General features: G+C 51.1%; 1 protein-coding gene across 5 annotated transcripts in view; it reads left to right on the top strand.

Annotated features, from left to right (window-relative positions):
* LOC118237282 (serine/threonine-protein phosphatase 2B catalytic subunit gamma isoform-like) overlaps positions 1-21,891 on the top strand; it is a 43,819-nt gene that overhangs the window by 18,366 nt on the left and 3,562 nt on the right. For 2 of the 5 annotated variants that reach the window (XM_035435834.1, XM_035435833.1), the window contains exons 3-13: positions 361-485; positions 8,443-8,554; positions 11,908-12,053; positions 13,023-13,162; positions 14,074-14,151; positions 14,750-14,844; positions 15,874-15,999; positions 16,267-16,344; positions 17,872-17,956; positions 18,536-18,633; positions 21,256-21,282. In XM_035435834.1, the coding sequence (XP_035291725.1) occupies positions 361-485; positions 8,443-8,554; positions 11,908-12,053; positions 13,023-13,162; positions 14,074-14,151; positions 14,750-14,844; positions 15,874-15,999; positions 16,267-16,344; positions 17,872-17,956; positions 18,536-18,633; positions 21,256-21,282 (1,110 nt within the window). Of the gene's footprint in view, positions 1-360; positions 486-8,442; positions 8,555-11,907; positions 12,054-13,022; positions 13,163-14,073; positions 14,152-14,749; positions 14,845-15,873; positions 16,000-16,266; positions 16,345-17,871; positions 17,957-18,535; positions 18,634-21,226; positions 21,283-21,891 lie in introns of all 5 variants that reach the window. The other 3 variants (XM_035435836.1, XM_035435837.1, XM_035435835.1) reach the window with 2 other exon arrangements.

Genomic DNA, 21,891 nt, shown 5'->3' with positions numbered 1-21,891 from the left:
ACCACCCCCGTGCAAAGTGACTCGGGGTCCTAGAGTTCCAGCCTGCCCGCTCTCCTGCCTGAACAGCCCGCGGCTGGAGGTTCTGTAGGTATGCTAGCGTTAGCGTCCGCTTCTGTGCCCTTTGTGACATGAGGCTTCCCTATCAGGCCGTATCCCGTTCTCACCTACGAGGCTGCCAGGTGTAGAAGGAATCCGTTTCCTTGCTGAACCGGCTGAACAGTATGAATGCACAGTGTGATAAATCGCCAGTTCGCTCAGCCAGTCACCCCTGGGCAGATTTTGGGGCGGCTAACGGCTAACGCGGGCCCCGGGCTCTGCGCTCTCCGCTCAGGCCTCTCTCTCTCCCCGCCTCTCCCCCAGTGTGCGGCGACGTCCACGGCCAGTTCTTCGACCTGATGAAGCTGTTCGAGGTGGGCGGCTCGCCGAGCAACACGCGCTACCTCTTCCTGGGGGACTACGTGGACCGAGGCTACTTCAGCATCGAGGTGAGTGCGCCTGCGCCCGCCCCGCCGCTAACGCTACACGTCAGCACGGCTTTACTCTGGAATACAGAGTAAGAGATTTCTCTAGTAGAGTAGCTATCTGTGCTTCCCATCTGGACCAGTTTACTGTGATTAATCACTCATTTCTCTTTTCACCTTGTCCTTTGCCTGGCTGGTGCTAAAATGGAAGCATGTATTTTTGTCTGGGTTACAGGGCTCTATGCTAACATTTTTTTCAAGGAGCACATATAGGAGCATACTAATAAAGCAGAATTAATAGATGTGGTCTTAAAACATTTTTCCAGTTAGCCCGCATCAGTTTTCAGGAGCAAATGGGTCTTCTCTGGCATTTCAGAGGCATCGGCCTTCTCTGCGAACGCTGGCAGGAGGACGGAGCCAGCTCTGTAATGCTGGCGGAGAGCCTGCGCGCTCCGTGTTGTTTGACGTGAAACAGGCAATAGGAACTCAAGGAGTTTGGAGGATTTCGCTACTGCACGTCTGCAGCGTTTTCAGGCGCTTTAGCTGGGTCTTCTTGTCTTTTCTTCGTTCCTGCTTCAGTGTCATTTTTGAGTGTAATTCGTGTCATTGAGGAAATCAAGGGTTTAATGATGAGTAATCGGCTGTGTGTCGACATGCGAGCGTTTCATGTGTTGTTATGCCGACTGCAATGCAGCACACACGTAGAGTGGGTACTTTAACTGATACCTATGCCTGTTCGGTATCTCTGGTGAGAATGAGGAGGGGGACCAGCTTCTGTCCGGTCCAATTTGTGCGTTTGGGCCAGCGAAAACATCTGAATTAAGTGCAGCGCAGTTTCCCTGGGCGGTTATTGTGGCTGACTCTCTCTTCAGTTGAGTGACTGGTGGGCGTATTGTCTGTGATTTCCTGTGGATATTGTCGATTAGTCCCCCCTCGACTTCACCGGGCAGTCTTACGCTTGGACACCTCTTCTGCACCGAACTACTCATTTCCACTAATCTGTGGTCGGCCGAGTAACTGGTCAGCTTGGAGCACGAGAGTTAGACCTCGGGTTGCTCCAGGTCTCCCTGAAAGGGCTCTGTGACTTAAACACACCGTAGGAACGACAGCAGCATTTCCTGGGGAGGGAGGTGTCGCAGCCATTCATTTCCCCCGGCAGATTGTTCTCGGAAGACACCAAATGACAGAAAGTGTAATGGTCCCCTGTTGGGGCGTCGCCCTCCATCGGTGCCAGAATGAGATCTGTAATAAATTGGGGCTCGGCTTCTGAGGAAATTGCCTTGTCTTGTTTCACAAACTAGATTTTGGAGCCGAGTGCTGCCCTTTCCCGACCCCATCCATCCCAGCCCTCTAGCGCAATTTCTTATGTATTCTGCGTCGCTAGGCAACCTGGAGGAATTGCTGGCATCCTTGCAGAGGCTGCAGTAGTCGAGCAGTAGGAGTTGTTTAGTTGGACAGCGATCAGCTGGCTGAGACTGCATATACCTCTGGTGTGCGTGTGTCTGTGTCTGTGTGTGTGTGTGTGTCTGTGTGTGTGTGTGTGTCTGTGTGTGTGTGTGCGTGTGTGTGTGTGTATGCGTGTATGCGTACGTGCAAGACTAGACTTTGATGTGCAGGACACACCCTACAGCACCCGGCTCATTTTCACACTCCATCAGTGCAAGCGATCCCTGTCATCGCCTGCCCTGAATATAACCAGCCTGTGTGCTGTTTGTGTGCCTTCATCAGCCAGCCTGCTGTGCATGTGCCCTCTTTTACTGACTGGGTTACTCTCTGAGATGTGTTGGTCCAGGAGCCGCGGGATTGATTGCTTGACGTCAGGTCTGCGGGTACCCGCGTTAGTCTGAGGATTCAAGGTTCTCCCCAAAGAATGCAGCAGAGGCAGTGTTCCACTCGGTTCCCTCACTTGCACCACTGCGAAACGGAAATAGACGCCCGTGTCGCCTGTTGGGCTGTGATGTGGCCCCTCTGCCTAAGCGCACAGCCAGGGGAGAGACGCGGCTTCCGCGAAACCACCGAAGCAGCAACGGGCGTCTAGGCGGAAAAGTATCACCGCTTGGTTTGCAAAGGCTGGGAAAAATTCAGTTTCCTTTGGTACGGGACTTACGGTTCGGCAGGCTACGCAAACAAAATGTTTTACACACATGCAGGACATTTCTTTTTGCACAGAACTTAAATTCAAAACTCCAAATTCCCCCTGAAAACATTTTTGGTCTATCGTTAAACCCCTACTGGCTACCTATTAACCCTAGACTTTTATCTATTTTATCATTGGCCTGAATGATTTCTGGCTCTTAGCCCTTATTGTATTTTTTGGCTTTTTGTGGGCAGTTTTAATGCCCCAGAATGCAGGAAATCATTTTTGAAGTGGTATGAAAATCCAAAAGGTCCAAAGCCCCCTCCCCCCCATAACCTCGATAACCCCCCCCCACCGCCCAGGTGTGTGCGAACCCTGGGGTTAATGAGTGGAGATAACATCAGAACAGAGCCGGGGTGTCCCCCCTCCTCCGTTGGACCGCCGCGCACGTGGCTGCCCTTACTCTGAGAACCCGGCCTTATTATTTATAGACCAAACGGCGGCTCCCGCTCCCTCAGAAGACGGGGTTTATCGCCGCGGGGCGGCCCGAGTGCCCGGATGTGTGGCCTGAATGAAAGGGCCGTCTGCCGGCAGGCCCCCCCCTCCTCTAAGAGCGTGCGTCCCCACGGCGTGCGGGAGGGGGCGGGCGCCCTTTTGATGGGGGTGCGCGGGGGTCCGGCCAAATGTCACAGATGAAAGGGCCGGCGCGAAAGAGCGAGAGGCGCGGCCGGAGGAGGCGAACGAGGAGGCGAACGAGGGGGCGGGCTCGGGCGATCAAACCCCTCACCTCTCCCTCTCCCCTGGGTAGCCTGCCGCTTCAAAACCCTCAGCGTGTGCGAGCACATGACCCCGAGGCCCTCCCATGCCTCGCCGCGACCCGGACTGCGGGTAGGCCCTGCCCCCCCTCTGCGGAGCCCCGTCCCCCCTCCCTCTGTGGAGCCCGGCCCCCACCCTCCCTGAGGTCCTCTGCTAGGTCAAGTGTTTGCGAGTATTACATACTCTGGACGTTTCTGTCCAGCTGCTGTGCTCAAACCTCACCATGACCGTGGCCATGCCGTGACCCACGGTGTCGGATTCAGACAAGGTCAAACGTGGTCGTCTCTGGTTCAGTGTGCGGCCTGCTCTAGCTGAGGTGGAATGATGTGCACGGTCATCGATCACACAGTCAGAGTAAGCGCAGCTCAGTCTGTGTGGCCTTGAGCTTGTGGGAAGCTAAGCTACGGCTGCTGGGTGGTTCATTTCATTAAGGCATTGCTCTAGTGACTGAGTGGGCCCCATGGCCTGGTATTGGACCTGGACCTCCCCAGCGTAACCCCAGATGGCCGGTGCTTATTCGATGTCTGGGTCACCAGAGGGGAGGGAGTGATTTCAGCCGGCTGGATGTCTGTGTCTTATTGCACCTGTGGATTCCCTCTGATTAATCTAAACCCAGCCTGGCCTGTATAAGCAGCGCCTGAAGTGACTGAGTCTGTATGCGAGCCGGTGGACTGCGAGCCTCATCACCAGTGGCCTCATTTTTCAGAGGAGAGCCCGTGTTTACCTGCGCCTCTTCTGAATTGATAGAAAAGGCTGCAGCAGTGAGCTCAGTTTATGAATGCGAATGGAGACCGGGCGCGTTTGGAGGGAGTGCTGGTTGAAAGAGGGACGGGAAAGCAGCCGAGGTGGCTTGGCTTGGCTCGCGGGGTAGTGAGACGCGGACTCTGAGGGGACCGACCCGCCGCTGATGTCACACGGTCTACTGAGCGGCGACATGACCGCGAGAACAGGCTAATCACGCCCGCGGCGCGCCGGCGAAGGCCCCCGCCCGGCCTCGCCACCGGGGCCCGGTGCTCCCCGCTCGCTGTGCCGTGCTACCGAAATAGATATCCAGGTTAAGCTGATCATGCGATGTAAGCGCTAAAGCCGGATGTGGGCCGGGCGTGGAGGGAGCGGGCAGGAGGCGGAGGAAGGGAGCAGAGGTAACTGGAGAACGCGCTACGAGCGCGGTGTCCGTCTTAATGAAGCTCCGCCCCCCGTGCGGCTCGTTCTCCAGCTGCAGTCCTGCAGGATTTGGACCGGGCAGCACACCGTCGGGTACTGCGGTCCTAAAAGTCTGGACACGTTGCTCTGGTCCCGAACTATTTTGATCAGCCCCCCCGTTTGGTCATTTCACATTGTGTTGCCCCCCCCCCCCCCCGGCACCAAAAAAATAAAAATAAATTGTTCTTGGATGCCATTTCCTTCTTTTTTCCCATCTTTCATCAATCACGCCGCCTTTCTTGTCTGGATAGCGGTTTGCAGATTGCATTGTCCGCCCAATTTTGAGGAGTCGGACGGGCGAGGCTGCATTTACGTGGGCAGCGGGCCCGTCGTCCGGGCGATCGGCAGGAGGTTGGGCTGGATGGAACAGGAGCGTCTGGATTCCCCTCCCCCCGCCCCCCCCACCCTGAACACGCCGTCCTTTGAACCGCGCTCAGGCACAAGTGTTTACCGAGGCCCAGCTGTGTTTGTACGAAACGGTCTTCTCTGCCATTCAGTCTCAATCACCTGCTCCAGGCCCCCGTGCCGCCTGCCCGCGGGACAATGGGAGGAGAGAGATGGGAGCGCTCGCCCGGCCTACTCAAACAGTCCTTCCCCGCTTCCCGCGAACGTCAGCACCGGGCGCGCTGACGCACGTGCGGCGGCCGCTAAGAGGCCCGCGGGCCCTCCAGGGCCAGGTGCGAGCCTCTCCCCCTGGGTTTCCGGGACGTCTGGGCGCTGGGGCCTCTTTGGTGGTGGATAGCAGTGAAAGGTGGGAGTCTGATTAATGAAGGGTTTTTTTTCTAACAAATGCTAATTAAGAAGGCCGAGACGCATCCGTCTGCTCGGTCCTACAAAACACCGGTCAGCTGCGCCATTGTCTGTGCTCTGGGTTTTTTTTAAAGCTTGTAACGAGGCAAAATTAGCATTCACGCTAGCAATACCCATCCACCTTCTTTGTTACCAATTTTAGCCACTCCCTTTGTTTGCTCAATGGTAATTCACAATGGATGGTTTGGGGGAGAACAACCTGCAAATGAATTTCTTTGTCGTAATATTTTGCTGATTTGGGGTCATCTTTGCTGCATTCTGAGTTTACATGGGGCAGATGCGTTTCTTTCAGTCCATTGGAGCTGGACATTTAGGGAAGCCATTCAGATGGTGTACCCCAGTCAAGGATACAATGGCAGTGTGGGGCACTGGGAATCAGATCCACAGCCGTTGAGATTGCGGTTATAATTGATTGTGACTTCATCTCACATATTCAGCTATATACACACCCCACAAATACAGATAATGTCCACGTTGCTGTGGTTTTCATTGTAACATAGACACCAGCTTTACACAAGAAGAGCAATAATAAGCTACTAGTTTTTTAGCATTTCCAAAAATACTGCTGGCGGTAGTGTGCATTTGCTAGCTGTCTGTTATTTTACAACTATTTTGAATGACCAACAAGTAGTGTCTTTCGTCATTAATATGTTCATTTAATTCAGTAATTTAATGCAGGTTAAGTGATGCATTTGCAAGAGAGTGGGAAATAAACGTTTCTGCACAAACCTACCAAACTTCATTCAGGAAAATATTGAAAATGGCTGGCCCGTAACTGGCACCTGTCACACTTGACTTCCATGTGAGGCCACAGGTGCCAGGTGCCACAGTTTTTGTCACATTTGTGGGTCACATGGCCCCATCTCTCTCCCCTGATTGGTCACACTGTTCATAGCTGCTTGCCACTCCATGTTTGATGGTGACATTTTCTCCATGTCGTGGGCTTGCACATTACCTCTGCTGGTGAGACGGCCTCTGCCCCGAATAAGAAAAAAAATGGCGCTCTTTATCAATCTGCGAGCCATTATCTGACGGGAATAAAGGCCGTGTGCGACGTTCCTGAGAGTTCAGAACTGAGAGAGCTCTGAGATTGATTCGGCGCTAACAAACCTTAGCCTGGAGTCATTACCCGCGATTTTCTGCTCGTCCTCGCGTGGGCTGTGGGGTCCCCTGCCATTTCTTCTTTTTATCCTCCTCTCTATCTTTTATTTCAACTGGCATTTGAATCCGCGCCTGCTGTCCTCGGTTACCTTGGCATTTTGTTGATGGGGCTTAGCAGTGGCATTTGATGGCGTCGCGGTTTTTTATTTATTTTTTGGCAGTAAATGGAAAGGTGGGTGAGAAGGGGGCAGGCGGTGGCGTGGTGCGGTCCGGTCCGGTGCGGTCCGGTCCGGTTGGGCCTTTGTTTGGCCTGTCAGGCAGCGTGGCCTCCCTCGCCCCGCTCCCGGGGAGCGCTCTTCACACTGTGCCCACGCCGTGTGGACTTTGTGTCCAGAATCCACGCGCTTCTCGGGGAATAAATCACTTCTGAATTGCCGCACAAATTGGGGCTTTTCAGCGAAGGCCTCCGACAAGAAAATTGGCAGGTGGCCTTTCAGCGGTTCACCTCAAAGACCTGTGTCTCTATTTTTTTTGTATTTTTTTTTATAGCGAATGTAATTTTAACAAGAATTCTTTGTGCTTATCAATACAGACGAGGCCCGTCTGTGTGGCTTTAATGCAGTCCTGGGCTCTGGCCGATGCCCTGATTATGCGTCAGCGGGTGAAGTCTATTGACCCGGTCTCCCCCCCCCCCCCCCCCCCCCCCGGTCCCAGTCTATAAGCCCTGGCTGGGCGGCTTCATTAACCGGAGGTCGGAGAGAGAGAGAGGGGAGCGTCTCCGTCCTCATCGATTGGCCGTCGCCGCTGAACCGGCTCCTGCGTGTTTAGAGACGCCGTTAAAATGCGAGGGGGGGTTAGCGCTGCAGCTCGGGGGGGGGTGGGGCCAGGGCTGTATGGCGGTCTCAAAAAAGCTGCTCTTTCTCTTCCCGCGTTTTGCTTTCTCGCGCCGGGTTCAGGCCCGGCTGCCGGGGCCGCGTGTGAGCATGAGCGGCGGAAGGCTCCGGAGAACGGCAGCTTCGGGCTGTCCGTCAAAGCGGCAGGGCCGCGCGTGGCGACAGCGCTGAGACGAGCGCTCGGGAAGCTGGGAAATTCAGCGTCAGGCTCAGAGTGCCCCGGAGCGACTCTGAGTGATAATTGTGAATAAACGTGCTTTCAGGTTCTCTCACGCGGCTTCATGTTGCCAACCAACACTGGCAAATGCATCAGGCTCCACAGGAGGTAGCAGTGAAAGCTGGTGCCTTTGTAAATCTGATTGCTTTTTCAGAAAGCATTGCTGTGTACAGTGGTATAGTATTATACATATATATATACATATATATATATATACATATATATATATATATATATATATATATATATATATATATATATATATATATATATATATACAGTGGTATTATATATATAATACTGGTGTCTAGTGGGAAAATAAACATATTGGGTAGATGAACAAAATAAATTCAAAGTGAAAGGTCTCTTTGTTAGATGCCAAACATGTAATCGGGCTGAGATTTGTTAAATTGGCATGAGCATGCTGCATTGAGTTCTGGAAAGATTAGGTTATTTCATTCTTCAAATACAGTACTTTATGATAAGGTGCCTTGCAGATCATTATTGAAAGCAATTTTTGGGTTCCCTTCAAAGACCCTTCAATATCCATTGTTGAATTAGAAATCCTTCTCGTAAATGTGTTCTTACAGCCTTAGTGTTCTGTAATTAGTGTAATTAGATCACAGGCCCTCACGCGTATTGCTCAGCCTCTTGTGTCTGATCGTGGCTGCTGTTACCCTCTGGTACAGAGAGACAGACCTGAAGGATCCTGCGAGGCCCTTGTAAGAAGGCGAGAGAGTAACAGGCAGGTGGAGGCTGTGGCGGTGCATGCATTCATGGAGGAGAAAGTGAAGTGTGTATAGGCCCGTGGAGACCGTTGGCTCTGTGCTCCTAACACTCTGCTCTCTGTCCCCTCTCCTGCAGTGCGTGCTGTACCTGTGGGCCCTGAAGATCAACCACCCCACCACCCTCTTCCTCCTCAGGGGCAACCACGAGTGCCGGCACCTCACAGAGTACTTCACCTTCAAGCAGGAGTGTAAGTGCGGGGCCCCGGGGCGATCGACAAGGCTGTGGAGGGGCAAGGGAAGCAGAGAGAGAGAGAGAGAGACGTTCGGCATGGCTATAGCTGCACAGTGAACGTGCGTTACTGTGACTTCTACACACACACACGTTTCAGCGCTGAGGCTTGGGGGGGGGGGGGGGGGGGGGGGGGGGGGGGGGGGTGGCAGCTGAGACCCCGCCCCCCGCCCCCCGCCCCCCGCCGTTTAACATTTCACGCTAGCCCAGCCGCCGCGGAGCCGGGGCTCAGAACGCGTACCGTTACCCTGGCGACGCGATGCCACCGCCGTTCTCACCAGACCGCAGCCTGTCCAGAGAGGGGGAGGGGGAGGGAGGGGGCGCTCTCCCCAATCCCCATCCCAAGCATCCCGGCTTGCATTTCACAGACAGCTGCAGAAATGCTCTCAACTGCTGCTCAAAAATAGGAGCACTGCAGTGTGTTTGCTAAAACAGCGCCTGTTCAGACCATTTTATTCTTACGCGCAGAATATTACAGATAGCGGCAACCATTCAAATGAATTGAACAAGCAAATTTTATTTGTGAAAATAAATACAAAAATATGTTTTTTTAACATATGCATAACTGCTTGTTTTTGAAACAGCTTTGACTGAAATACAGTGAAATACTTCTGCATGGTGAAGCAGTTTTTCTCTCATCAGATGTTAAGAATGGGGATTTGTAATGGACAAACCGCAGTGGGGTTTTGCATCCAAACTGAGGCTAAATGTATTGGCCGTATGTCAGTTCAGTCTACGCAACTGAAACCTAAAATTAACAAATCTCATTTCAATATCGCTGGTTTTTAAGAATGAAAATTAGAATTCTGCCTTGCCAACTAATTCTAAACTTGTGGCCTGAATGGTCACTACTATGAAAGTGCTGAAAGTTTGAAAAATAAACCAACTGCCATTTTGTGATTTGGCAACAACAAAATTTGTGTATATTTTTGGCCAAACTAAAAGGCCTTTTACCAGCTTATTTGTTAGACAGGACTGAAAAGGAAAAGCAAGTAATTACAGAACATGAAACATGATTTGCTGTGATATTGAATGCAGATTTTAAATGGCGAATAAATAAAATTTTGAAAGAATTTTGACTTTTATTGTGAAGTGGTGACGGTTCATTAATAGAGTCAGATGTCTGGGTCAGGCCATTGCATGGATTATTGGGTGTAGAGTAATCTTCCCTGAGATGGGCAGGTGTAAAACACAATGAAAAGTGGGGAAGTGCATTATGACTGACAGGTGGGACAGTATTGTATGTGTGAGCTAAATATACCCTTTCTTCATAAAAAATATTATGGAGCGTAGTTTTATGTAAATGCGTGTCTAAAGAAAACAGTCATTAACATGCACAAAGACCATTTAAGCAAAACCATCTGAATTGTGTGAGTTGACTCAGGTAAACAGGTTGCAGAATAAGTGAAACTGGGCTTGGTTGGAGGTTCGAGCTGTGAAACATCAAGGTTCCGTTAAAAACGTACAGTGAACGAAAAGTGCAAGAACTCCTGCGTCCTGCTCTTCCTCATTTTAGCCGAGTTGAAGAGATTAATTTACTGTGCGGTTAATAGGAGACGAAAGCGAGTTCACTGAGGTGAAAAGCACAGAGAGCTTTCTGTTTTTGAGCAATGTTTTTGTTGCCGTTTCTGTTCTCACAGTTAAAGCCCATAATCAGCCATTAAGTGCGGTTGAGCTGGCAGAGCCTGCAGGCTCTGCTTTTTGCACTTTGCCCTTTTGACCTGTAGTTGTGCTTGTGAAGCTGATCCATCTGACCCATCTGCCAGGAGGATATTAACGCTCACACACAGCCCGCCGCGGGTCACATGACCATCGGGTATTTTGAACCCTTCGGCTCAGCTCAAGAGTTTTTTTGTTTGTTGTTGTTGTTGTTATTTACCCAGCACACATTTGCACAAACAGCCTCAGTGATTATATCTTTTCTGATTTGGGGGAAACCCCCCCCACCCCTTCTGCACACACAAGTGTATGATCAGACTCCGCCCCTTGTCCTGAGCCGTCTCGCCTAGCTTGACCGTAACACAGAGCCCCGGGGGGAAATTAACTCGGTTTGCACAACAACAGATTGGGCAGCTCGACAAATCAGAGGGAGCCTCTCTCTCCTGCTGCACCAATCGGCAGCGAGCGGGAAGGCTGTCAAGGTTACAGCCGGAAACAAATGAAGGCAAGGCTGAGGCATTGGCAAGCCTTTGTGCCGCTGTATTATCGATACGCCATAGAAGCGCTTTAATGTGTTTTGTGTTCCAGTGAATGTTCGTAATTCAGCCCGCTGAATGCATTCGCTGTCTGGCTCCAGGGGGAGTTCTAAAGCAGTACGTGCCCTATTAGAGTCTAATCTCCTATGAGGAAATCATCGGAGAGCCCGCTCAGCGAATGAATGTTAGCGATGGATGGAATGTATTGTGGACAGAATGAAAAGTACCAAAGGGATGTAATAAATTAAATCTGATGGAAGGGATCCCTGCTTTTTCTTCATCTTTTTACTTGTTGGTCTGGGGGGGGGGGGGGTTTGGCATTTTCACCCCCTGCTTATTGGGCTCCATTGTAGGTCATTCGACACCCAAAATGAAAATAGTTTGCCGGCTGTGTTTGTAACGTGAAGCCGTGTGGCTGTTTGGCCACGTCAAACCGAAGGGCCCCGCTTCAGAAACTTGATGCTCTCCGCAAATTCAGCTCCCAAGTGGGAAATGCTCGTATTAATTCAAATCTAATCCTGGAAAACAAGCAAAGCAGACGCCTCTACCCTTTACAGCATATCACTGCAAATACACCCTGACTGGATCTCATACAGTTGCCATCTCTTGGGCTCGTCATCATTCTTTGCCCTGAATTCTCAAAGCGCCAGACCAGAATAACGCAGCACCGGTCAAAGTTTCATTCAGTACATTATGTTTCCTGCCTTAAATTTAATTTAGATTGCCGTTTCCTCATACGAGAGAGCGTGATGAATGAATCGGGGAGTCGACCCCTCATTACTTCAAAAGGTCATTTATATTCAGTCGGTCCAATTTGGCCTGCCTCCCACTAAGCCAAATTCCTCCCACCGTCCCAATTAGTCTCTGTATTGCCGGGGAAAGCCACTTCTCCATCATCAGCCTTTTATGGGCCCGGGTTACTGATACTACAGGAAATACGGTAATTAATAAATGGGCTGCTTTACTTCCTTATTAAATAAATGTATCCCTTCATTGCATTAATAAAAATCAGATGTCTCTTTATTTAATCCCTTTATTTAAAATGCTGGGCGGTGGCCCCTGACAGACTGTGGCCCCTTTTCTACCGCTGTGTAGTCAAAGGCGTTTCGCCCCGCAGGTAAGATCAAGTACTCGGAGCGGGTGTACGACGCCTGCATGGAGGCCTTCGACTGCCTGCCCCTCGCCGCCCTCCTCAACCAGCAGTTCCTGTGCGTGCACGGCGGCCTGTCGCCGGAGATCAACTGCCTCGACGACATCCGCAAGGTGAGCGTCCCCTCCCCCTCCCCCTCCCCCTCCGCGCCGATGTCATTTCCCTTCTGCGTGAGCGTAGCGCGCGCTCTGTCCGACACACGGACCGACCGCCTTTTACCCTGGAAGAGCCGTACAGTGTCCTTACCAGTCATGGCATGTCAATTGCTGCATACATATACATTAGGTGTTGCATGTAAAATATGTACATGATAATTATCCTGAAAATACTTTGTGTAAAGGTATGTGCATTATGTTCGCGTCTAATGTTTATTGGGTCTTCGCTTTTAATGAAATAGTCCAGGTCTGATTTATAAACCTTTTTTCACTGGAAAGGCGTGAAAAGGCAGTGAGTGTTTACTATTGCGCTGTCCCTGCAGCTGCTCCATTAGAGGAGATTTTCTCTGTGCCGAGCAGATTAGAGTTAAGTGTTAATGGTTAAATCCTGTGAACTGGCCCTGAGATGGCTTAGTTATTACTGTATTGGCTCAAATGGTGTGCGGGTCTGTAATAGGCTTCTTCCTTCTGTCCTGAATTGACACGTACTCGAGAAGTAGCTGACAGACTTGAAAGGGTAGTCGTTTTTTTTCTCTCTCTGCAATCTTTGAAGACGTGCAATAGACTGTGTGGGCAAGTGTCTTGGATGAAAAAAAACATGTTGCAGTGAAAATATTTTTTAAAATATGTTTTATTTAATTTTAATTAAATGGCCCATGCAGTGTTGGTTTCAGCATGGTAGAATATGGTTCTTGAGATTAGGACCAGAGACTCATGTCCCGTATAGGGGACAAAATTAATTGCTGGGTTTTAGGTATGTGTGACAGATTAACTGGCATGTTCAGTGTAGGCTAGTAGTTGTGTATCTGTGATGCAGTGTTTTTAGGCTGCTGCTGTTTGCATGCTGACGTGTTGTGTGGTGGGGCCTGTGCTGAGGTTGACTGTGCTGAGCTGGGCTGTGCTGTGCTGTGCCCCTGCGCTCCGCAGTTAGACAGGTTCAAGGAGCCGCCCGCGTTCGGGCCCATGTGCGACCTGCTGTGGTCCGACCCCGGGGAGGACTACGGGAGCGAGAAGACGGCAGAGCACTTCAACCACAACTCCGTCAGAGGCTGCTCCTACTTCTACAGGTGCGCGGCTGCCGCTGGGGGGGACACCTACGCTAGGGGGCGCTGTTTGAAATGGCATTACACCCTGACGGCTCTCAGGCGACTGTACCTTTCCCTGCAGATATTCATTGGCGGCGCAGTTGTGTTTGTGCCAATCCCATCTCAGTTTGTTCAAGTCAATTAACTGCATGAATTGGCTAATCAATGTATTGAAAATTGCTCGTTGAACATTATCGGCATCCTTCAGTCGCTGAAATGAAGTGGATTGGCAGGCTGAACAGCAGAAGGCTGAGCTGCAGCGCTCGCTGTGTTAACGCCGTAGCGCGTAGCGCGATTAAGCGTGGAGCACTCTGCCCTCGTTGCGCGCAGCTGGGAGGCCCTCGGCTCTGGAAACCCTCTCCACTTAAGGCGGCTCGTTAAGAGTCTGGGAAATCCCGCTGACGAGCCGGGTCGCCGCACCCGCAGAGCACTCGTCCAGCTGCGGCTAATTTGCGCCACCTTAACCAATCTCAGGTGGACTGCAAATTGCCGGGGCCTGGTCTCGAGAGTTGTATGTGCGTGTGGGGGCGGGGGGCGGGGGGCTAGTGGGGTGCATAAGGCCCAAATTACTAGCAGCCTCATCAGGGGCTCTCTGCCGAAGCTCCCCCCCTCGAACCCGGTCATTAGCCCAGCACTGCCTCCTCGATCACTCCACCATTAAGCCCTGCCTCAAGGGCCAAGAGGCAGAAAAGGAAAATAAAAACATTTCAAAAAGCAGAGATCAGCAAGGGGGGATAAACCCCTATTAACTGGCGCTTGTGTCCTAAAGGATCCTTGTTATGTTCTTCGTAGCAGGCGGGAGTGAGTAAAATGGCGGACTGGTGAAGAGAAAGCCCAGGCCTCCCTCCTGCCCAGTCTGCCCCTCTAATCCAGCTCCTCCTCTTTCCCTGCAGTTACCCAGCGATCTGCGACTTCTTGCTCAACAATAATCTGCTGTCTGTAATAAGAGCTCACGAAGCTCAGGACGCCGGGTGAGTGACAGCTCTTCTGTTTATCCTTTTCATAACACCTTTTATTTTTTTACTTTTCACTACCTCCGCTTCCTTCGAATCCCACTTCAGTCACGATTTTTCTTGGCTGTTAAGTGCTCATTAAGCCACTAGATAAAGATGTGCGCTTACTTTGAAAACGGGAACATTTCCTTTTGATTTAAAGTGTATCGTTTCTAAAGGCAAGCGTTGGAGGTCTGAAACGGTGTGTCTGTTCTGTATGGATATTCACTTCAAACCCACTCCTGATTGGCGTGCACCGCTTCACTGCTGATTAAATGTAAATGCTATCTTAAGTATACAGTAAATGTGGACTTTAAATGACCAATACCAAATCATCCCATATTGGCCCATGATATTATTTGTAAATGATGTACGTGTGTACATCAAAATGGTGTACAAAAATGGTTTAGCAGTGTTTGGGGTGTCTCCGTTTTAGTCACACTTACCTTGGGTTCACAGTGGCTTGGAGAAGCAGAGCCCAGTGCACTCTGGGAGTTTGAGTTCCACTTGCTGAGGGAATTACCAGAATGCTGCTGTGGTCCAGCTGACCTTTTCTCATCTTGCCTTCCCCACGCAGGTACCGAATGTACAGGAAAAGCCAGACCACAGGTTTCCCCTCATTAATCACAATCTTCTCAGCACCAAACTACCTAGATGTCTACAACAACAAAGGTTGGTGCGTGTGCGTGTGTGTGCGTGCGTGCGTGCGTGCGTGCGTGCGTGTGTGTGTGTGAGAAAGGGAGAGGAGGAGAATGAGATCCCTGGGTTTTTTCTGAATTTGTCTGTCTTTATTAGTGTGATGGGGAAAATGGTATATTGCTTGGCAGTGTAGACTCTCCCTGTGAGTGATGCTTTCTTGGCTGTACAGTAGCTCTGGGCTCTGGGTGTGGGAACTGCCTGCCCGCCCGCAAACACAGGTCAGCTTTCATAACAGGGCGACATAGCTCAGGAGGTAAGACCGATTGTCTGGCAGTCGGAGGGTTGCCGGTTCAAACCCCGCCCTGGGCGTGTCGAAGTGTCCTTGAGCAAGACACCTAACCCCTAACTGCTCTGGCGAATGAGAGGCATCAATTGTAAAGCGCTTTGGATAAAAGCGCTATATAAATGCAGTCCATTTACCATCCATTTACACGCCTGAGCTAACCAGCCTGTCACCTCCGCCCGGCCTTAACCCCACCTGCTCAGAGCAGCCTAACTACTGCTCCCCCACCCTACCAATGCATTACCCAACCTTAACCCCACCTGCTCAACCCTCCCTTAACCCCACCTGTTCAGTGCTGCCTCCCTACTGCTTCCCCACCCTACCTCTGCATTACTCTAACTTAACTACTCCTGCTTTACCCACCCTTAACCCTGCCAACGCCCCCCTGCCCCCTGCTTCGAGGCATTAACGCACCTGTGTGCTGGACCACTTCTTCCTGTGTGTCTCTCTGAGGACTTCTCATCAGCTGTTGCCTGGAGACCTGAAGGGTCGAAATTTCTTTGGTGCTCGTGTCGTTGGTAATCTTATGTAAATGAAGCATTCATTAAAACAGTTTCCTAACAACCTGGCATTGTCCTGTGGCCGTGAATATCTGGGAGGAAGGAGGCTGGGATAATTGAGTCTCGAAAGGCTGGACGTGGGCACGGAGCTCTTGAGGACTCCCACGCTCTGCGAAGGCTCAGCGCTCTTTCTCTCCCTCTCTCTCTCTCCCTCTGCAGCCGCCGTGCTGAAGTACGAGAACAACGTTATGAACATCCGGCAGTTCAACTGCTCCCCCCACCCGTACTGGCTGCCCAACTTCATGGACGTCTTCACGTGGTCCCTGCCTTTCGTGGGGGAGAAAGGTAAGAGCAATGCATTCTGGGGCTTTTCCGCTCAGACTCTCTTTCGTTTTTGCGATAATTTAGTATAGGCCAGCCAGAATGGCCTTACTCTTATGTGGTAAAATGAATGAAAAAGAATACCTTGTCTCAGACAAGCAATGCACGTAGTGTTCATTTAGCTTGACCATTCTAGCAGAGCATATATACACATGAATTTCACTGTGCATGGGGAGCCTGGCCTGTAATGCTGAAGGACAGGGCAAAGTTTCTCGCTGTGTTTGCTCGCAGTGACGGAGATGCTGGTCAACGTGCTGAACATCTGCTCCGACGATGAGCTCATGTCCGAGGGAGACGACACGTGTGAAGGTAAGAGGACGGCCCCGCACCCCTCTCCCCGTTAGCCAGCCTGGAGGCTAACAGATTCCAGGAGCGACAGCCCCCCTTTCTAAAAGAGTGCTCAGTAGACCCCTGCCCCACTGTCTCCCCTCACCGGCTCTTAGTCACGGGCCGTCTCTTGTTTCTGATTGTCGTATTGCCTTTGGGGAAGCGCATGAGAATCAGACACGCAGACAGAGATCAAGTGCAGATTGGTGAAAGTGGGGGGCAATCAGAACCTCCCCATCTCCCCTCCACACTGCTCAGAGCAGCAGTCCTGCCAATCAGCGGGAGAAACTCTTCACTGGCTTCTGTCAGGTCCCACTTTGGCTAAACCTCAGCACTGCTCTGTGTATTTATTTAATGGTACTGATATTGAATGTAAGTGCACTGTCTGTGTAGCCTATTTGTGTTGGGCTGTCAATCTGAGTTCAACAAGCCAACAGTGGCTGAAAAGAGGGCCGTCTCTTCTAGGAGTGAGGAAATGCACGTGTGCATACTCACACACACTGTGAGTGCTCCCATTCTACTCTTTTTGTGAGCGGGTACTGTGACCTCTGACCTCTAACAATAGCACAGTTTGATGTGCAAGCAAGATATGCCGCAGAGAAACTGGCAGTTTAGGCTCGTCTTCCTTTTTCTCTTGATAAGGCTCTAAGGAAGCAAACAGACACTGGCTGAACAGCCCCCGTGTTTTTCAGATTCAGACGGGTCTATCCAACATCTGTCGGATTTCATGCTCTGATAATTCTGAAGTTGTGACTCTTGCACAGTGTCTCATAATAGCACAAACATGTGCAGTTTTAATTAACAGTGGATTTTTGTTTTTCAAATTTCGTTTTTTCTTTTTAAAGGTGATGCACATTCCCCTGGGCTTACAGTGCTCCTCGTTTTACAAGGAGTGTACCTTTTCAAAAGAAGCGTTTAAAAATGGTCCCAAATCTCTTTGAGTTGGAATATGTGGATTACGTCATGTGGTGTGTGGTGGAGGTGGTATGGGCATCCTCTCTGGGGGGCCAGAAGGTGACAGATGGGGCGTGGAGTCAGTCTTCCTTTCCTAAACCGCAGCTTGCTTTCCCCCCCCTTGCTTACTGTGGAAGCAAAGCATTCTGGGAGTTTTGATTTAGCCTCATTAAAAGCGGAGCATGGTTTCTGGTCAACCTGACACAGTTCCTCATGTGTGTTTGTAGGCCTCAGAGTTCCACCTAGGAGATCTCCAGGCTCTCCCTGGAGACGGCGGCTTCTGAAAGCTCCCGTAGCCCGCCGTCTATTTCGGGCGGAAGCCGCCCGTCGTGTGGCAGTAGTTCAGCCAGCTTCAGGGTGGCCCGCGGAATGTGGAAGGGAGCAGAATTCTATTTATTTTTTTTTGGTTTAAAAATAATCAGGTCGAAGATGTGTTCCAAGAAAGCGTACATAAGATTGCGCTCAAATGGAATTCCTCCAGAAATGCGTTCAGCAGGTCACTGGGGTGATGAAACCGGATCAAACTGGATCCAAACAGCTGTCTTTTCCCGACAGGTGGAGCCCCGGCAGTGCGGAAGGAGGTGATCCGGAACAAGATCCGCGCCATCGGGAAGATGGCCCGAGTCTTCTCCGTGCTCAGGTGAGCCTCGAAGCAGCCGCTTCAACTCTCACAGTGTTAAAGGGGACACTTGTCCTTGTCCAATGGGATAGAGAGTTGAAGGATGTATTTTTTTTGCATTTTAAATCAATAAAAGCTGCGCGCCGCACAATTACCCTCCCCTCATGAGCACGGCAAGAGTCCATTAGACAAAAACAAGCCGGTATCAATGACTGGTGACACGGCTGGTGGTGTAATTATGTTCAGCATTATTCCAGATTAATGACACTGCGACTGCCCCGTTGAAGGAAGTGTGCTGGGAGATGTGGTTTGTGCGTGTCTCCCTAGTTGTCTGCTATACCCAGGATTAGGATGCTGTTGCATTAGCTCAGATGAACTGAGGTTGTGGCATAGGTCTGGATAGTACTCATGTGCGTGTGTGTGTGTGTGTGTGTGTATGCGCGTGCATGTTTGTGTATATGTGTATATATATGTGTGTGTGCGTGTGCTTGTACATTTTTGTGTGTATGTGTATGTGTGTGTGTGTGTGTGTGTGTGTGTACATGTGCGTGTGTGTATGTGTGTGTGTGTATGTACGCACGCGCCTGTGTGTCCCTGCAGAGAGGAGAGCGAGAGCGTGCTGCAGCTGAAGGGGCTCACCCCCACAGGCACCCTGCCCCTGGGAGTGCTGTCCGGCGGGCGGCAGACGCTGCAGAGTGGTGAGTGACCCCGCCCGTGGCCCCGCCCACCACTCCACTGCTCGCGCTCTGTCCTCTGGCGCTACGCTGCCCTGGCGTGAGGGCCTCCGTCAGCCCCGCCCACCGACGCTACATACGCTCAACATACGCCCAACATAAAGCCCAGCATTACCTCATTCTGTGGACTGGGAAGTTCGCAGCAAATAAATACTTCCTTAATTATGGGCATTCGATGCCAGTTCTCTTCAGTGGGTGGTTCTCACCTTGAGAAGTCACGGGCTCCGCACTAGTGTGTGCTTATGCGTGTGTGCCAGCTGTCACGGCTGAGGACTGCCAGCCCTTGCCAACGCTCGCTGTGTTTCTGGAGTTTAACGCTCCGGGGCCCAGCGGGTTATTTATTCACCCGCGGTCCTGGCCCGCGTTTTTCACCCCAAAAGTCCCTCTTGACCTCCCCGGCTGATGCAACGGGTAAGCCTCTGTCGGCCCGCGTAATTCCATCAGCCCCGCCTTAAGAGGGCAGGCGCAGGCACCTCCTGCCTGCCAGAGGAGGAATGAAATGTTAGCGGGTTAGCATTACTAGCGGGCTGCCAGCCAGGGCCCTTAGCACCTCGAGGAGAGGACCATAAAGAGAAGGCGCCCGCCGTGTGGTTGTTGATAGTTTACCAATTCATGTGAACTTCCTGGGAAAAGTTTTTAAGTTCCTCCTCTTGCATTGTTAGGGAACTAATCAAAGCAGTCTAGACTGATAGCATGTTTGACATTTTGAAATTCACTAATGCTGTGCATGATACGTGAAACTCATTTGGCTTCAGAGCCAAAATGGCGCCCTTGCGGTGTGCCTGGCACTGGCTTTGGGTTTTCAGCACAGATCTATGCAGGCAGGCAGGCAGGCTCGCCCTCTCTGGCTCACGCTCACCAGCCGCTCGCTTCCCGCCCTCTGCTCACTAACACCGTCCTTATGCTAACGCGGTCAGCGTTTCCCCCACAGAGAGCGCCATTTTAATCCCCCATCCACTGAGCCGATTAATCCGCCGCAGCCGGGCTGGGCTTTAAAGGCGCGGCACGCTGGAGGCGGGGAGTCCGCGGCGGTCTTTCGCCATGCACGCCATCGCTGGGCGCGACCCCCCTGGCGCGAGTGACGCGGACGTTCCCCTTCAAACCGTTTGGCCCGTTGGCGAAGTGGCCAGACCGTAGTGCATAATGGTCACGCATTTGCCTTTTTCTGGAAGGTTCTGCAGCACAGGGGGCGTAATTTTCTGATGGCTGTGGCGAAAGGAGGCAGCGGGGTATTTGGAATACCCGCTCGCCGTGACCTTTCAGGAGGCGCTTCATCTACGGCGTCCTATCCTTCAGCAAGGCTGGGTCACCGCTCAACTTTAATCCATAACCCCCAGGAGCGGGCTGGAGATGCTATCCAAACCTCCTATGAGATAGATGCCCACCATTTTATTCTCAGACCTCAGTGCTGTTTTTCCATGGTCTGGTCTGCCTCAGATGGTACCACATTGAGTTTTCAGTCATTAGAATATAGTCTTGAATAAAACGCATTCTGTATAGTGCTAACATTTCTGGGTATGTGGGCTAATTCTTAGAAAATTTCCACGCCACCGCATTCCCAGAATGGGAAATGAGCCATTCTTTATGAGACCCCTAATCATCCACTCAGATGCTCCGGCTTGCCAAGTTCATATACTGTCGCAGTGTTTGCCAGACGTTCACCCCGTGAATCAGAATGAGAGTCTCTGTGGGAAACGCATCACTGCTGGCCTCCTTTCAGTGGCCTACTTTGACATGCGTCTGCTCGGCCGATTATCCTGACTTTCTGTAACTTCCAAATACGCTTCGGTCTTCCAGCTCTGGTTTGGTTGCTGATGCTCTCCCCTGCGGATGAGCATGAGTTTCCTCATCAATCATCCATCCCTGGACAAAGGGCGCCCCCTGTGGAACTTACCTAATAATACAGGTCGCTCAATTAGTGCTGTGTAACATTCTGCAAATGTAACCTGAAAACAACAGCGTCTTCACTCCAAATCAGCAGGGGGTAGTGTGAGTCGGCTCAGTTCTGTCAGATTTCCCTGCCCAAAATGCCAACAGTAATGCTATTGATAATGAAACTATCAAACCTGACCTATTGTACCCTGGATCACTGGATCCTCTTGACGTGGAACCGTTTTAAAGCCCGCGGTCATGTGGTTTTACGGCTGGGTACAGCTTCACGTTCTCAGTCTAAAATGGCCGAAGGCACGTCCCGTTGAAGAAGATGCCCCCTTTAAGACCCCCCTAATTAAATGCCCCCCCCCCACTCCACTGCAGAATCCAAGGCTCAATAATTACTCACTGTTCCAGACTTCCAGTCTTCCAGACAATCAGCTTTTGTGCTATGCCTCTCTTTGCCTTAACATATACTACAGCTTAGCGCTCTCAAGTTTGAATGCAGATATCTGTATACTTTAAGCAAACAGAGCCGAACCCTGGCTTTGCTGTTTCCCGGGGGTGTCTTTCTCTGGGATGTGATGTGGGGGAAAGTGGGGTAGAGGTGGGGGGTGTCGTTGATTGGTATGGATGTGTGGTTGCTAATTGATAATTGAACTCACTCTTTCTCCATTCATTTTGGGCATGGCACTGCTACTTACGCTAACACAGCCACCATAGAAGCAGCGGAAGCACGAGGTATGCCGGGGCTCTGCCACAAAGCCCTCTCCGTGTTGTGTGTCATGTGACCCCTGCTGCGGGCCCTCCTGTCTCTGTACAAACCTTTGTTTTTATTCTCGTTTTTTGGCTCTTTTCCTTCGTTTCGTCTCTCTTTTTCATATTCTGTGTGTACCCGTGTTGATTTCGACGTGGTCGTGGTGACGCCGCTGTACGGAAAAGGGCTACTCTTGCACCACCAGTGACTGCAAAAACGACAAGGACCTCTGTTTGCTTTCCTGCGGGGGAGAAATGGACTGAACCACCATTCCCTGCCGTTCCATGCGTTTTATTCCTCACGAGCACTAAAACAGGATCTGCAGTAGTACCACCCCTACAGACTGAAGAATCTGGTGTCACCTACAAAGTTATTTGGTTCTTTTGTCTTGTGTGAATTATGAATGCCCTGGAACTTTACCCGTTTTTTTTATGGAGACCTTTTCCAGTCGAATATGAACTAGCTTCACCCTCCTTGTGTCTCACACCATGAGAAAAGGCTGGTTTAATAAGAAGAGGGTATTGCGCTGTTCCATCATCCCAGTTAGCAACTGATGCCTTCTTTCGCTTGGTTGGAAATATTTGTCCCTCGTG

The sequence above is a fragment of the Anguilla anguilla genome, chromosome 10 (genome assembly GCF_013347855.1).
Source record: "Anguilla anguilla isolate fAngAng1 chromosome 10, fAngAng1.pri, whole genome shotgun sequence".
In the NCBI taxonomy this organism is placed as follows: domain Eukaryota; kingdom Metazoa; phylum Chordata; class Actinopteri; order Anguilliformes; family Anguillidae; genus Anguilla; species Anguilla anguilla.
The sequence above is the reverse complement of the archived record's forward strand: the minus strand, read 5'-3'. Positions and strand labels throughout refer to the sequence as shown.